At 36.0% G+C, this 15,679-nt stretch overlaps 1 protein-coding gene across 3 annotated transcripts in view; it reads right to left on the bottom strand.

The window, feature by feature from the left end:
• DCC (DCC netrin 1 receptor) overlaps positions 1-15,679 on the bottom strand; it is a 1,044,138-nt gene that overhangs the window by 647,715 nt on the left and 380,744 nt on the right. For all 3 annotated transcript variants that reach the window (XM_019721869.3, XM_074339961.2, XM_074339962.2), the window contains exon 2: positions 9,063-9,383. In XM_019721869.3, the coding sequence (XP_019577428.3) occupies positions 9,063-9,383 (321 nt within the window). The remainder of the gene's footprint in view (positions 1-9,062; positions 9,384-15,679) is intronic.

Raw genomic sequence — 15,679 nt, 5'->3', positions numbered from 1 at the left:
GTTTAGGTCCAGGCTAATGAAATGTTCTTGAATCTACCAGTATCTGTTAAAATAACAACACCCTTTGACTCAGCAATTAAATTGCTAGAGAACCTGTGAAAGATATGCACAAAAGAGTGCCCACTAAATACAAGAATATACATTAAGGCATAGTAAGAAAAGTGAAAAAAATAGAAACACACCAAATATCTATCGATATAGAGTATAAACCATGAAATATTATGCAGGAATTAAAAAATATGTAAAACTGATCTGTAAGGACAAATATAAAAAAAAAGTTCAAGTTCTATCATTAAGTCAAAAAGCAAACTACAGAATACTTACAGGATAATCAGATTAATATCATTTCTGTTAAAAAACAAACAATAAAGGCAGAAAGCAGATTAGTGGTTGCCAGGACATAAGGTGAGGAGGAAACGGGACTGATGAACGTGTTTCAGAGTTAGAAAGTGGTGATGGTTGCACAACTTTATGAGTATACTAATAACTAGTAAATTATATACTTTCAAAGGTGAATTTTATAGTATGTGAACTATTTCTTAATAAAAAACAAATGAACAAATCCCATATATCCGAGTATGCAATGTGTATCTGGGGGTGCGGAAGGCTAAAGGGGACATTAACTTTATCAGCAATTACTTCCTCCACACACAGGCACCTCCTGGGCTGAGACTCAACTGGAAATAACCTTAGAGAAATAGCCACAGTGTTTGCTCATGAAGTGCTGAATGCCCGGTGGGACCCAAAGTCTGCCCCTGGAAGTAGTACCTGCATCAAAGAAATACAAATTATGTTTTATGTTGTGCATGTTTCCACCTTTGGACATGAATTCTCCTTGCAAGAGGTGTTTAGAGACAAGTGCCAATTAAGGACCTATGACAAATTGTGTGCACAAAACGGCGGCTTCTCAGATGCTCTGGATGGTTTTCCAACCTGCTTTTCAGTGGAAAACATTCTTACCACTGGGGCTAAGGCAATAAGTTCTGCCTTTTTATAAAAATCCTCCTAACAAGCGGTAGCAATGGGAGTGGAAGTTTTGAAGGTAACATATCATATACTGTAATAGATAATACTATATATATTATTGGTATATTGTGAAATGAGGAGATAGATTTAGGACCTACTGTGGTTATTTATTTGCTATCAAAAACATTTGTCATTGTTGTTTTATTGTTGTTGTTTCATGCTAAACTCATGACTCAAGGTCCAAAAAAAGTAATTTGCTAGATCAAGAATATGTGGCTCCTTCATAGATCCAAATGGTTGCCTACCAGTAGAAACCAACTATTTTTGATTTATTCTAATCCTCACTTCCACAGAATAATAGTGTTAAAAAAAAAAAAAAAAAAAAAAAAGCCTAAATTGAGTCACGTGTACTAAGCCCCGAGTCAACAAACCAAGACATAAAAGTCTAACCTAACTGCATCGTCAGCAATTAGGACCCGCCCAGGAAAGTAACCTGTAACCAATCAAATTGGAATTTCCTAGTTCAGGAACAGTGAGATAATCTGCATGATAAAACTGACTGCTGTCTCCAAGGGAAGGTGGCCTTGCTTGAAACAATCCACTCTTTGCTGGTTGTCCCACCCCCTTTCTGCCTATAAAAGCCTTTCATTTTGCACAGCTTCTGGGAGCTCCTTTCTACTTGCTAGATAGGATACTGCTAAATTCATGGCTCCTTGAATAAAGCCAATTAGATCCTCAAATTTAGTCAGTTGAATTTTGTTTTTTAACAATAGATATATTTAACAATTATGAGAGAAATGACGAATGGATTATACTGCTTATTATAAACTATATAGATATCGATTATAAATATAAAATTAGACTATTAAAAAAACAAAAACTTCTTAAAGGAAGATAAGTGTTTTCACTAATGGTTTTCAGTACTTTCATCTATATATACCGATCCTGACAGGAAAAGTTTTATGATATAGGGACTATATACATGAGATTTTTCATGATTTCTTCTAAGTTTCTAGACTATCCCCTAAGTTGGAATGTTTCCTTGCTTTATAGAAACATTTTGTACGTAATATAAATATCTTAATTCAAAAGTCTTTATATAAGATTAAACTTAAATAATAAATCTTAGCATGGACATTTAAAAAAAAACATATTAGGAAAAAAATGAGTACCAGAGAAAGGTTCATAAAAGTAAAAATGCATTACTAAATTTTTATTACTCATGATTTCATCAGGGATTTACAATTATGCCACCTGATCTATCTACTTACTCTAAGTCTTTGTTAGCCTGACATTCATCAAAAAAAAAAAAAAAGAAGAAGAAGCTTCTGTAGTCTAAATGGGTCTTCTAGAATTCAAAAGAATTTTTGGTTACTATCACTGAGTTATTTTAGATAGTATTCCATTTATATCACAGTACCAGAAAAAAATCACACTGTAGCTAGCTTGAGGGCTGAATAAAAGAACAGTGCCCTTAGATACTGATTTTTAGAATGAATAATTAGCTATTTCCATTGTCACATAAATTAGAATTCATAACAAAGAAAAGGAAAGGAAAGGTTGAAAGATTTTTAAAAAGTTATTTTGTTGATGTTTCTACTATAAAAAGCCCTGTCAAGTTCTCTTTCACAATTTTTATAATGTTGACAATGTCTTTCCACTGTGCATACTTCTTAGGAATATATTTCTATTTAATTTTTCTGCAGAGTTAATTGACTTAGGAAAGAGGCAACTAAAAACCTACCCTTTAAAATACAATTATTTAAGTTGTGAGGGTGGGGGTGTTCAGGTAAGTAGGCATTGGAGTAATACTGGTGATTATTCCCGTTTTATTTGGCAATAAAATTAAAAGAAAATTATAAGATTAGCACACATACAACACTACTTATAACACCACATGTCTTCCTTACATTTTCTTTCTCTCAGGTTTTAACTACAAAACAATAGGAACTTTTAGCTAAGTGAAGATAATTAAGACCATTAAGAATTATGGAGTCAGAACAATTTATTTCCCTGGTTATTGTTTGAAAATAAACCATATCCCTATCAGTTTAAAATAAAAAGCTTTGCTGTGCAACTGAACCTTCCCAAAACAGAATTCTGAGTATTCAAGGGCCCTGGGATACATTTTCCAAACTGTTTCACTACGTGAACTTGACCTTCTAGGCAAGATTCTTATATTTGCTCCTGTAGAGAAAGGGAATATGAGCATTTTTCTTGCTGTTTCCTTTATATAACATCTGAGTGACCTGAGGCAATGCAGTTTATTCTCTTTTCTTTTAAGACAAGCTCCTTTTACTGTTTCCTTTTAAGTAAGAATGTAAAGGTCAGGTTATCGCTTCATAAAATGATCCATTCTGCTGAGGTGATTCTAGCTTCTCTCACCATAATATACTTTCGCTAATTATTTCATAACTCATTTAAATGCGAGGCATTCTGGAAGGGAATTCATTGAAATAACTCCTCAAGTAACTAATTATTTAAAAAAACACACACAAAAAACCAACAGGGGAATTTTAATTATAATGCCTGTGTTATTTAAAAGCAGAGTGTGACAATTTGCATCTTGAAACATCTATTGTAATAAGAAAAAACAAGCTCTTCAATGAAATAACAACTCAAGTAAAGGCAATTTAGTTGGCCTTTTATTTTCTTGATTTTCAAGAAACAGAAAAAAAAAAAAAAGAAGAAATGAAAACGTGACCTGAATTATAAAACCACTCGCAAAGATAAAAGAAAATGAAAATCTTGCCCCTAGAAAGACGACGGAGGGGAACAGCATTTATCACTCCAAAATGTGCCACTTTGGCGTGTGGATTATTTTGAGCTGAAGGCAATCAAGAGCCAGCAGATTCAAGAAAAACTTTTACCTTTCCTTTCCCTTAACTACCTAAAGGAATTTAGACAGGAGGGCTGGCCCAGAAAGAGAGCTATTGTCAGAGATAACTTTGTATTGGAATTATTTATTGGCATGGCAGGACAAACATCTAATTACCAAATGTTTATTCTTCTTATTTCTGTGAATTACCCTCCTCTCCTTTGAAGCCCTAGGTCCTTATCTCATTCTTTAGCTCACGATGGCATATAAGCTTCAATTGTCTGACTGCCTTTGGGTCTCATATTTTTATGGGGCTCCCACACTTATGAAATTAAACTTGTTTTTCTCCTGTTAATCTGCCTCAGATCAATTTCATTATTCAACCAGCCAAAGAACCTAGAAGGGTAAATGAAAACATTTCCCTCCTTTACAACTACTTATAAGCTTATTTTTAAAATTACATGTTCTCTACATTTCCGAAGATATTTTCATGTGTTATCATTTAATGGAAATTTATGATGGCCAAATCTTCTAATCTTAGAAGAAAACATCAAAATCATAGCGTTTTCCCACAAGGAGTTGATATTTGTAAGACCCTATACAGATAAATAAAACCAATTTTATTAGTACTATTATAATTGTTATTTCCCCCTCAGTTTATATTTTGGAGAGTTCCATTTATTAAAAATAAAAGACTGATTTGCTGGGAAACTATTCACAGTGTCCTTAAATCTAGTCCTTAGACTGAGAGCAAAATGATAAGGGAATAAATATGTGTCAGAGTTAGACAACGTGAGTTCTAGTCTCCACCTATAAAAAAAACCCCACTATATACGTTCTTTCACCTTGTTGTCAATTTGGGTAACTATATCACACAGCGTTTTTGAGCATTGTGAGATAAAGCACATGAATATATTGTGCAAAGAGCGAAGTGTTACAAAAATCAAGTCAATGGTTTTAATATTCAAGATGCTTTTAAGCAAATGCTTAAAAATTAATAAAATAAGAGCCTACCTGGACACAAATGCCCTATAATGTATCCTGCAGTCAATGTTGTTTCACCTGAGGGAGCAGGGGCTGGTCCCACTCTATCTACAACAGTGTGACTGCAAGCAGACATAGCACTAACATCCCAACTGTAATCCTCAGAGCTTGCAGGGAATGTACGTGGGCAAGTAGTTGGGTGGGGACAGGGGTGTGTTGGATGGTGAATTGTGGTGGTGACAATGAATGCGATGGCACTTTCATGATTATTCAGAGGAGCTCTGTAGTGACCTGGTTCTCTTACACGTTGGCTTTGATTTTGACTTTTTGTCCTGGAGGAGAGGGGGTTATGCTATATTTCCGCAGTCTAGACCAACTAACTCCCATGACCCCTGCTTCGATAAGTCATTTTGAATTGAAAGGTCATTAAGGAGGCTGGGTTGAGAAGATTGCCCAGCATCTTTTTCTGAAATGATAACAGCAGTTGCTTGATCTAGAACTCCTAGTCTGACCAGTACAAAGTATACTGGCTCCATTGACGTAACAGTAGATCAACTTGTGAAAAATGAATCCATTTGTAGTCAAATGGATTTTGGCACTGCTTGCCAACAAACTGCATAGACTCAACTTTTTGAGAACTCCATTCAGGCTTACCAGTTTATGCTTGTAAATTACAAAGGCAGAAATCTGACTCAAGATGACAATATTTATGGCTCATGATTTGTAGCCTATATTCCTCCCCCCGCCAAAAAAAAAAAAAATGTTTTGTACCATCACATGGAAATATTGAAAGTTGTAATTTCCTAATAATTGTAATGACACAATAATAACTATTATTAGGTCTATTGATACTAGTGCTGTCATTGAATAAGAATCTTCCCTACATTAGAGCTTTACATCCTAGATGTTATTTAAAAGCCATCACAGTCTCAGGAGGTAGGTTATTATTATGTCTATTTTACATAAGAGAATCCAGAGGCTCAGATAGCTGTCAATATCTAGAGTAGGGAAGATGTGCTTGGCCAGATGCAAGCTCATCTTGATGTTATGGGCTCTGGATGAATGAGGAATTGGCACATGACTTTCTTTTTTTTTCTTTTTTTTAAGTATCATATGAATATTCCAACATAGTCCATCTTTTAATTCCAAAATCTTCAATAGTTAATTAATTGGTAGACTATTGATATATAAATTAAGTTATTCCAACTCAGTCCATCGAGAGTATGTGAGAGTACCCACAAATGGGCAACTTTAATCTCATCAAGTCATTTAAAAAGAAGAAAGAGAAAAACAAGTGGAGGAGGAGGCGTATGAGGTGGAGAAAGACGACATTAATAAAAATATCTTTATATATAAAGTACAACCCCATGTCTTCATTGGTAAGACATGTCTATGAACAACTAATAAACATGCCTTAAGCCCTGCTAGGAGAAACTTTATAGATCAAGTCTGGCTCTGCTTCTCTCTTTAAGCTGTTCTAAATCTAGAGGGCTAAGCAGAGGTATACACGACAGAAAAATAATGCACTATTTTAGACTAGAGCCAATTGGATAGAAATAAAATTTCCAAGTATCAGCCAGTACTGGCCGAGCTGCAATCAAATGGAGATTCAGTAGCTCAGGTATTCCTTATTGATAGAACTCACAATTACCAGAAATATCAATTGTCCGTAGCGTGTTTCCACTGAGATTTTTAACAAGATGTTGGTTGGAATGGAAGCCCTATTCTCCCTCCCTCTTCAGCTAAGTATGCACTCAGGATTTAAAGAGCACTTGAGAAAATTCCTAGAAAATAGGATGAACGGTGCATGGCAAGATCATTGCACTAAATGTGCTGATTGATTAAAAATGGATTTAATTTGCCACAGTTTGTTTTATCAAAAGACACTTTGAGAAAGCAAAAATGGAAGAGGGGCATTATGTCAAATGGGCTCTACATTGTACCTGAGGGTACAGAACAGAAGTGTGTTTTTTTTTGTTTTGTTTTTCACCTTTTAGTGGTGACTGGTTTATTGACTGCTAATGCTTTAAAAATGAGATTAAATTGGCCCGTGGTCTTTATTACGAGGAAGATATATGTCCCTTGTGCATTCCAGTAGTTTGGCAATTTTAACCTCAGCAGACATAACATTGATGTATACTGTATTTCCAAACAGCACAGTGTCTAAAATGCTGTGAACAGCCTTATTGCCTTGAAATGATACAATCTAATATTAGATTGTAACTCAGTGACTGAATCGGCCAGCCTCGCCTTGTACAGAATATGAAAGCCAAAGCTACTTTAACATCTCACAGGGAAGAAATCGTTCTTCATTTCACCATTGAAAACAGAGATCACATAAAAATGAATCTAGATTGTAGGAAAACTGAAACCACAACATATCAGGCCATTTTCATCAACAGCACATATGCATAGCCTTTTGAAATAGGGCATCGAAACAATCAGTCCAATTCATTCAAATCGGCAGAATTACTTTAGTATTGTGGGTGACGGATGGGTGGGATCTGAGAACCCAGAAATTCTCAAATGAGAGAAAATCATACTGAACCCTTTCTACTGTGTTTGGAATATTCTGGGAAAGTAGATTTTACCTTAATCCTCAGCACGGTTCCACTTGTTCCTTTTAATCAATCAAAATTAACATAGACTTTTAGTCTTCTTACACCTTATGCTCATCAATCAACTTTCTGACCCCAAACACTCAAAGGTCCCAGGTGGCTGACAGCCTTGGTTTTCATGACCAGGAGGCCACCTCCTGTGTCTCCTGAGTAAAGGGACGTCCTGCCTTCATGCTTCAGTCTGTCGTTGCTATAGCAGGCTGGGATATCACTAGGTAGGTTGACCAACCATCCTAGTTTTACCTGGGACTGATGGGAGGACATGGGACTTTCAAGTTCTAAAACCAGGTCCGTCCAGGTTAAACCAGAGTAGTTAGCCACTGTATCTCTAGGTGAGGACCCTGCCTAGCAGGACATTTTCGTTCAAGTATAATTTGGTTTGACTAAATATGAAAGTGAGTCCTTAGTGAGGAAAAGATGCCACAAAAGAGTGGCATCGAGCTGGATTTATGGACAGATTACATAACTATGAAATCCAGTTTTTTTTATGCCATCACCTGACAAAATCACTTCTTTCAGATTTCAGCTTCATCACACCTTTACTAGAGGAGTACATGGGGAAGTGGTGGTCCTGCCTGACTGTTCTCATATTTGTTATTGCTGAAAATGAGTCCTCATTCTCACCAGTCTTCTAGGATATAAACCAAATGGGACCTGGGAGAGGAAACCCCTAGCAAATGACTAAATAATGGCCTTCTGGATCATTTTTTCCCCCTCAGAATTAAAATTAAGTTTGAAAGCAGCCCTTTAGACCTGTTTACACAGTTGAAGACCTAAGTTTATTTCAGGTTAGATCCATTAGCCTTGCTTTGTGTCCCATATCAAAACAAACAAACAAACAAACAAACAAACAAATAAACATCCAAAGCCTAACTTTGCATCAAATCATTACAGAAATGAGTAAAAAGTGGATTCTTCTCCCTACAGACCTAATACTGTAAAGGCCAAAAGAAATCATACGAGTTTCCCTCATACCAAAACGAGTGGGGCAGAAATAGTAATATCCACGGATTCCAGAAAATTCAGTACTGTTTTTTGTTGTTGTTGTTGCTGTTTTTTCTCCAGGATCTACACTACTTCAAAATATCCATATGAAAGGAAAACTGTCTATCTGATTACTCAGTTATTCAGTCAACACATTACCAAGCATTTAGATACTTGGAGGTACTAGTGGAAATTTTTATTTTTCATTTGGAGATCTATGTATTATAGGTCAAGCCATTATAATTAAAATTAAATGCACTGCTCTGAAGGCAAAAAGCAAACAAACACAAATCTGCAAAATTTCATCATTAGTGAAGTTATAAAATCAAATTAACTAGAAAATTATTTTTCCAATATTTTTCTATTAATATAAAGTCCTCCCGTATTCATAAATAGTGGATCAACTTTAGTTGTTTTGGAAAACCTCATAAAGCTTTGTTAATTGTTGAGATCCTTCTACTGTTTTCCCAGCTGATTTAAAGAAACACACAAAACAAAACAAAAAAAAACCCGCACACAAAACAAAGAAAGAAAATCAAGACCACGAGGGAATAAACATACGTACATGTTTTTACATTTTTCCTTTTTCTTAAAAATATGCATTGTTTCTGCAAAGATTGTTTTCCTAGCTCAACAAAAACGAGGAAGAAGAAATGGAGAAGGAAGAGGAGGAGAAGGAAGAATCCACTTACCTGCTACTGCAACTTTTGCTGTCCGACTAATAATCGACCCGGAATCTCCTAAAGATGCCTCACATTGGTACAGTCCCTCATCTGGCTTATGGTGCCTGGAGTGAAGTATGTTTTGTATCAATAGAGACCCATTTGGAAGTTGCTGCTTCCTTTCGTCCATTCCCAAGGACAGGTGGATGCCATCTTTCTTCCATGTGATAACTGGGACTCCTCGGTCTGACTCTGCTGAGCAGTTCAGGAGGACATTTCCACCCCGCATTGTGATGGCATCAGAAGGTTCAGACAGGAAGTGCAGTGATGTGAAAGCCTTAATCTGGAAACCTGGAATAAGAAAGTACAGGGAAATACGTTCACTTATTCAAATAGATCTCAAGCTCAACTGTCCTGCCTTTTCTTTACAAAATCTTTTCAAAAAAGCTGGGTGCTTTGAAAAAATGTCCACATAATAAATGAAACTTAAAATCAAGGATACTGTGTTAAAGAAGCAAAAAAGTGCCCAATTGAAGTAAACAATGAATGAAACAATTGGCCCAAAGAGTAATAATATGAAAAATGAAGATCATATACAATTCTAAGCATGGCCATCATCACATGTCAGTCAGCAGTTGGAAATGTTGACGGAATAAACTAATGTTTTCCAGATACAACTAGATATTTTAAAGTAGAAATGGTTAGCAGTGGAGTAACTAAGATTTGGGGTACTATTCCTATATCTGCATTTTGATTATAATATCCATTAAATTTTTTAAAAAATCTACTCAGACATGGTGTTTTTATTAACAACTACCAAAAATATCAACTCTGAACAGACTAGGAAAAGTTATTTAGAAACAAAGCTCGGGTAGATTTTAAAATAGGTAAGAAATCCCACTTGCAGAAGCAAGTCTATAAAACTGCTACTTAAAATCACAAATCCCTGATGTGTCTTGATTTCTATCCAAATGTTGCTCATGAGCCAGGAAAGCTAAGTTGTATTTTTACCCCCATAAACATAAATGAACATAAGAAATCAACAGGAGAAACGGAAAGTTATTTAAGAATCCTTAGGGAGTGGAACAAGTATTATTGTTTAAAGAATATTCTTTTCAGGGCTGGCAGTATGTCATTTGACAGAATGCTTGTTGAATCAAAGACTTTGATGAGGTCTCAGGAGCTAATTGAGCTCACCCTTTGCTCAGACAGGTGTATACCAAAATCATTCCAGTTAAATTACTTGCAATTTCATTTTGAACCATCTCTGGGGATAGGGGATTCTACAATGTCCCTTGGTATCTTGCTTTCAATATTTAATCATTCTTAGACTCTAGCTGAATTTTCTTGCTTCCATTTAATCCCATTTTTCTCCTGAATCACCTTGTATGAAAATGCAGAGGAGATGGACATTTCCTTGTAAGAGTTCTTTAGTCTTTTGAAACTGTATATAATTTCTTCAAAAATACCCCGTAAATCATGTTTTAGCCTTCTTCTTCTTTTTCTTTTTTCTTTTTGGATAACAATCCCAACTTCAGTAGATTCCTTAATTTTTCTGTAAGGGGAACAATTTGTTGTACCTGGTGTAAAATATCCATGTTTCTACCATTTCAAAGGCAGGCATCTAAATGGCTTATAATCAATACTCTCATAAATGACTGGCCCACCAGGCTAGCTCCAATGGATACACGTATTCCTAGCTTTATGTACTTCACTTTCCCGTGAAGATGAATCTGAACAGCTTCACTGTTTCTCCATCGTGCTACCAGCCGTGCTCCTGCACACCCAATTTTTCTAAACCTTACATCCGAGAGCTATTACTTTACTCCTTCTGTTGACCTTTGCCCAGTGAACTGAACCATTCACCATCACGCACTCATTTCCTCCAACTAGGCCATTCACTCAAAGCAAGCTGCAGGGACTGTGCTTAAATTAACATAAAGTGCAATATGACAGTGAGCATTTAAGCCTCACATATAAACGATATTGGTAAATATCCCAAAAGACATAGCCTGGCCCAATTACTATCCAATAAGCTCCTCCTCCTCCTCACAAATCCTGTTAGTGTAGCCAACCTAAGTATTACTGCCCATTCTCCTAGTGGAAAGGAGAAAATTGGGAGTCCAGATATCTAGTTCTTGGTCCTGGCTTTAAAGACCTGTGATTCAAATACGTCTTTTAAGTCCTCAGAACCTCAGTTCCTTCATCTGTAAAATGAGGGCCTTCAACTATAAATTCAACATCCGGTTTGGAGACTTTTCAGAAATAGGTTGGGTTGCAGGCATCCATCAAATGAACGCAGCTCTACACTTACTGAGATGCAGACTGATTTTGCTATAAATGCCTCCCCTATGTCTATATAATATTCTCTTTTACAAGAAAAGAAACAAGCTGATGAACACCCAGCTTGACACCAAGGATGGGAAAGCAGAAAGAAGTTCTATTGTCCTTAAATGTCAAGATATTTCGCTAGTGTAATACCTGCAATTTCCATACAAGTAGCCTTAATAAGGTAAAAATCAATTTAGAATTCAAGATCAGGCAAGTATATTAAAAAGCATTTATTATTTTTTGTTCTTCCCGCGGCCCATATTTTAAATAACAATCCCATGTTGCACACCGTGTTTATGTCACAGAACACAAAATACATTTAACGCGGCTGTTTATCACAGCATGTTAATGAGCATCTGTGCCCATTATCACAAATAAATAATCCACTTAATCTGAACCAAGGAGATTATGACAGTTTTCAGTGCTGTGAGTGGATAATTTAGGCAAGTTAAAGAAAGATTAACTTTTCTCCAATATAATTACTCTTGCAGTTCAGTGGCAATATGAGCTTGTGTACTCTTCGCAACAATTACATTTTGAATATATGGCTCTGAATAAAGAAATCTCATTGTTTTAAGTTACTTGCATTAGTTACTTTGCTTTTAGAAAAGATGGGCCCAAGCAAACAGAATCTGTTGGGGGACAACTGATACTGTCTCCAATGATCCTCTTTTCAAAGATTCAGCCCATGTCAGGCACAAGCTGTCTCCACCCCTGACAAGGTATTTCACATAGGCTTAAGTGTCCCACTAATATATTTCACTGACTTCAATTTAGATCACCCTCCTCCCTCTTCTCATAGAGTACTAGTTTCCCTTGGAGGGACTGTTACTACCACTACACATATCTCGATATGAAATATTTTTTATCAAATTGTTTCATCCAAGGAGATCACCTACACTGATTTAATGTATGAGCAGAGAACGATGGTAAAACTGAAGACGGCAAAGAAGTATAAGTAACTTTTGGAGCTTGTAGCTCAAAAAGTGTGGATGGAATTTGAGCTATCCGTATTTGAAGGTGGGGCAGATCTGGGAAATGGGTGAAAGAAATATTTGGAAAACAATAGAAGAATACTTTTGAAGAGTCAAAATGAAACTACCCACCTTACAATTTTACAGAGGATGTTACATTAGAATGGCAATGGTAGGAATTTCCTCCAAAAGAAAGCCTACTGGAGAAGTTTTTGTTTGGTTTTGGCTTGGTTTTATTTTTAAGATGCCAGTGGTAATTCTGTTGAACCCTCAAATAGTAACATTTCACAGCCTTGCTTCATAAAAGAACCAATCCTATTGGCCTGCTGTAAAATTACAGACAGTAATTATGTTTTGGAGAAACATACTTGAGAGTAGCAAAATCCTATCCATTAAAAAATGTGTACAACTGAGTCTGACACCAGAGTTCATGATTAGAATGAGTGAGTTTCCAGCCCTCTCTTTCTCTCTCCAAATATTGGTTTGGGAAGATTTCTAAATCTTCAGGATTTAAGCATAGAGCCATATATGCATTTGACTAATTTATGTCTTTTCTTATCTGTGCCAATCTGAAAAAAAGTAACGAAGTGTGATGTCACCACTGGACATTTTTCTTTTTTCTTTTTATTTGAAAGACAATAGTTTATAAGCAGCTACCAACATACTAAAACCTTCAATATTTTCTGAATGAGAATATAGAGAAAAACCTACTTTTGCAGGATGACCCAAAGAAGAAATATTAACTTCTGTTTGTTTTAGTTTTGTCAGAGATAAATAAGTATCAGAAATGACATGGCCAGGGATATTCCAAGTTTATATTAATTGTCTAGAGACAGAAATGATCCTTACTGTATTTTAGAAACTCATCAAAATGATCAAACAACTAGTAAAAATGTTTCAGGAAGCTTAAGTCCCTTTGTGCTTGCTCTCCTTATCATATTCTTGCTAATTTCAAAAAGCATTCAGTCACAGCAGCAGACTAACTTAGAATGGGTTTTCTAAGGTATAACATTTTACCTACATCAAACATTAAGTGTGAAAAATAATCCCCCATGGAGTCAGAAATTCCTTTCCAAGTCCAAAATGTAAAAGCTTCTGGTTAAAGCAATAAAAGCAAAAAAATGGAATTTATGAAAAGTAGCATGGAAGTAGAAAGAGGCTCCTGAAAAGATTTTAAGATTAGAAAATGTTATACAAATCCCCATAGAACTTGCTATGCATAATTTGATCTCTTTCAAATTACAAAAACTTTCACTTTGGGAAGCTTGGAGATTTTGATGATTCCCAAATCTTGTAATCAACCCAGAAAACTCTGCCATCATTATCTCTTCTTAGAAATAGATGCTCCTGCATCTGCTTCTGTTGTGTTAAGACAAAAAGAGATCTCCATTGAAGGAAATTAAAATTATTCTATGGATGATGGGATATCATCAAACATCAGTTCATCAAACACCAATCACACATGCAATTAACTCTGGGCTTCAGCCCTAATAAAAGCTTATAATGCTCGTGAGGCTTTGCAATGAAGTGGGAATTGTAGAAAAAACAAAACAAAAACAACATGAATTAACAGAACCCTTAACTATAGGTGAACCTTACCGGGTTTAAGGACATCAGAATACAAATTCTGAAACAGTCATTCTCAAACTATGGTCCCCAGACTGGCAAGGGCAGCGCTACCTGGGAACCTGTTAGAAATGCACGATTTCAGACCCCACCCCAGACCTACCCACCAGCAACTCTGGGCTGGGGTCCCACACTGTGTGCTTTGATTTGCCTGGTGGGGGGATTCTCACATTCACTGAAGCTTGAGAACAGCTTCTCCAAAACGTCTGGTGGTCTAAACCAAAGCCTGGGGATCCTTACGTTCTTTGGACTGCCTCGTTATAATTTTCCATATTTGGGGAATTTGTGCAATTTGGGGCAATTCTTTTTCTCAGTAGGGAGATGAAGTTAATGGGGATGACCTAGGAAGGCAACTAATCAAATACCCTTTCGACTCATATTCTTATTTGTTATATATTTCTCTTTGAGAGGTTGAAGAAAAGTGGAGAAAGGGCCAAGAAGCAGGCTATTGCTGACAATACTTCATCTTTCCTCTATTGTAATCAGCACTCTATTTGGACCCCAAATGGCCGTACTCCATTAAACAAAATGCAAACTCCACAGTCAATTGGACATTTAGAACGTTCCTCGGAATATCGTTGGTCCTTCACACGAAGAGCCGTCAAAAGATTTCTTTTGATCAGTTACAATAGCTACAATCCTCTCCCCAAACAAGTTTTGGTAAATATTGTTTTTCAGGCCGCATTTATTTCATTACATTTCAACTCCATGGTACAAGTGTAGCCTTTTAAAAATACTGGAATTGTTGACACTTTCCTGGCTGACCTGCCCTTGAGTTTAATCTCTAGATGGGCAAAACCATAACAGCATTCCCTCTGCTGTAGCCTGGGGTGTACTTGATGTGCTCATCTTTAACTTCACCCAGCCCAGAGCAAGGAAGTGTAGCTGACCAGAGCTCCAGACCAATGGCCACCGGGGCTTCTGGGAATTATCAGTACATTTTTTTTTTTCCCCCTACTTCTTGGTAAGAGACATAGTAAAAATAATTCTCAGAAGATGTCTTGTTTTTAAAAGATTGTGTGTGTTCCACCCCTAACATATTTTAAAGCTGTTCAACCTCAAGACAAGTTTTTATTCCTAGCAACTGGAAATCAGAAATTAATTAGGTTTTGTGGAATTTATTCCTGAATTTAAATAATGCAAGGAAGACTTACCAGGATGAAACACAGGTGCATTTTACTATGTGAATTTAATTAATATCATTGAAATACAGGGGAGCTTTGGATGAACATTTAAATGAAACATTTAAAAGGACAGTTGACAGTTCAAATTTGTCTCCCATTAGAGTTGTCAGACTTACCCTGTTTTCCTGAAAATAAGACCTAGCCGGACAACCAGCTCTAATGCATCTTTTGGAGCAAAAATTAATATAAGACTCAGTCTTATATTATATTATGTTATATAAGACTGGGTAAAATACTTATTACAATAAAATAAGACCAGGTCTTATATTAATTTTTGCTCCAAAAGACACATTAGAGCTGATTGTCTGGCTAGGTCTTATTTTTGAGGGAACACGGTAGCGGATAAAAATTAAAGATGTTAGTTATATTTGAATTTCAGGTAAACAACAAATAATGTTTTCATATCATCACGTCCTAAATAGTTACACTAAATAAATATTACATAGGACATACTTATACTAAACATTATTTGTTGTTTACCCAAAAATTCAAACTTAACTATGCATTCTATATTTTATCTGGCAACCTTATC

This window comes from Rhinolophus sinicus, chromosome 4 (genome assembly GCF_057876585.1).
Source record: "Rhinolophus sinicus isolate RSI-liver-muscle chromosome 4, RSI-T2T, whole genome shotgun sequence".
Taxonomy (NCBI): Eukaryota; Metazoa; Chordata; class Mammalia; order Chiroptera; family Rhinolophidae; genus Rhinolophus; species Rhinolophus sinicus.
Note: the sequence above shows the minus strand (reverse complement) of the source record. Positions and strands in the feature narration are given on the sequence as shown.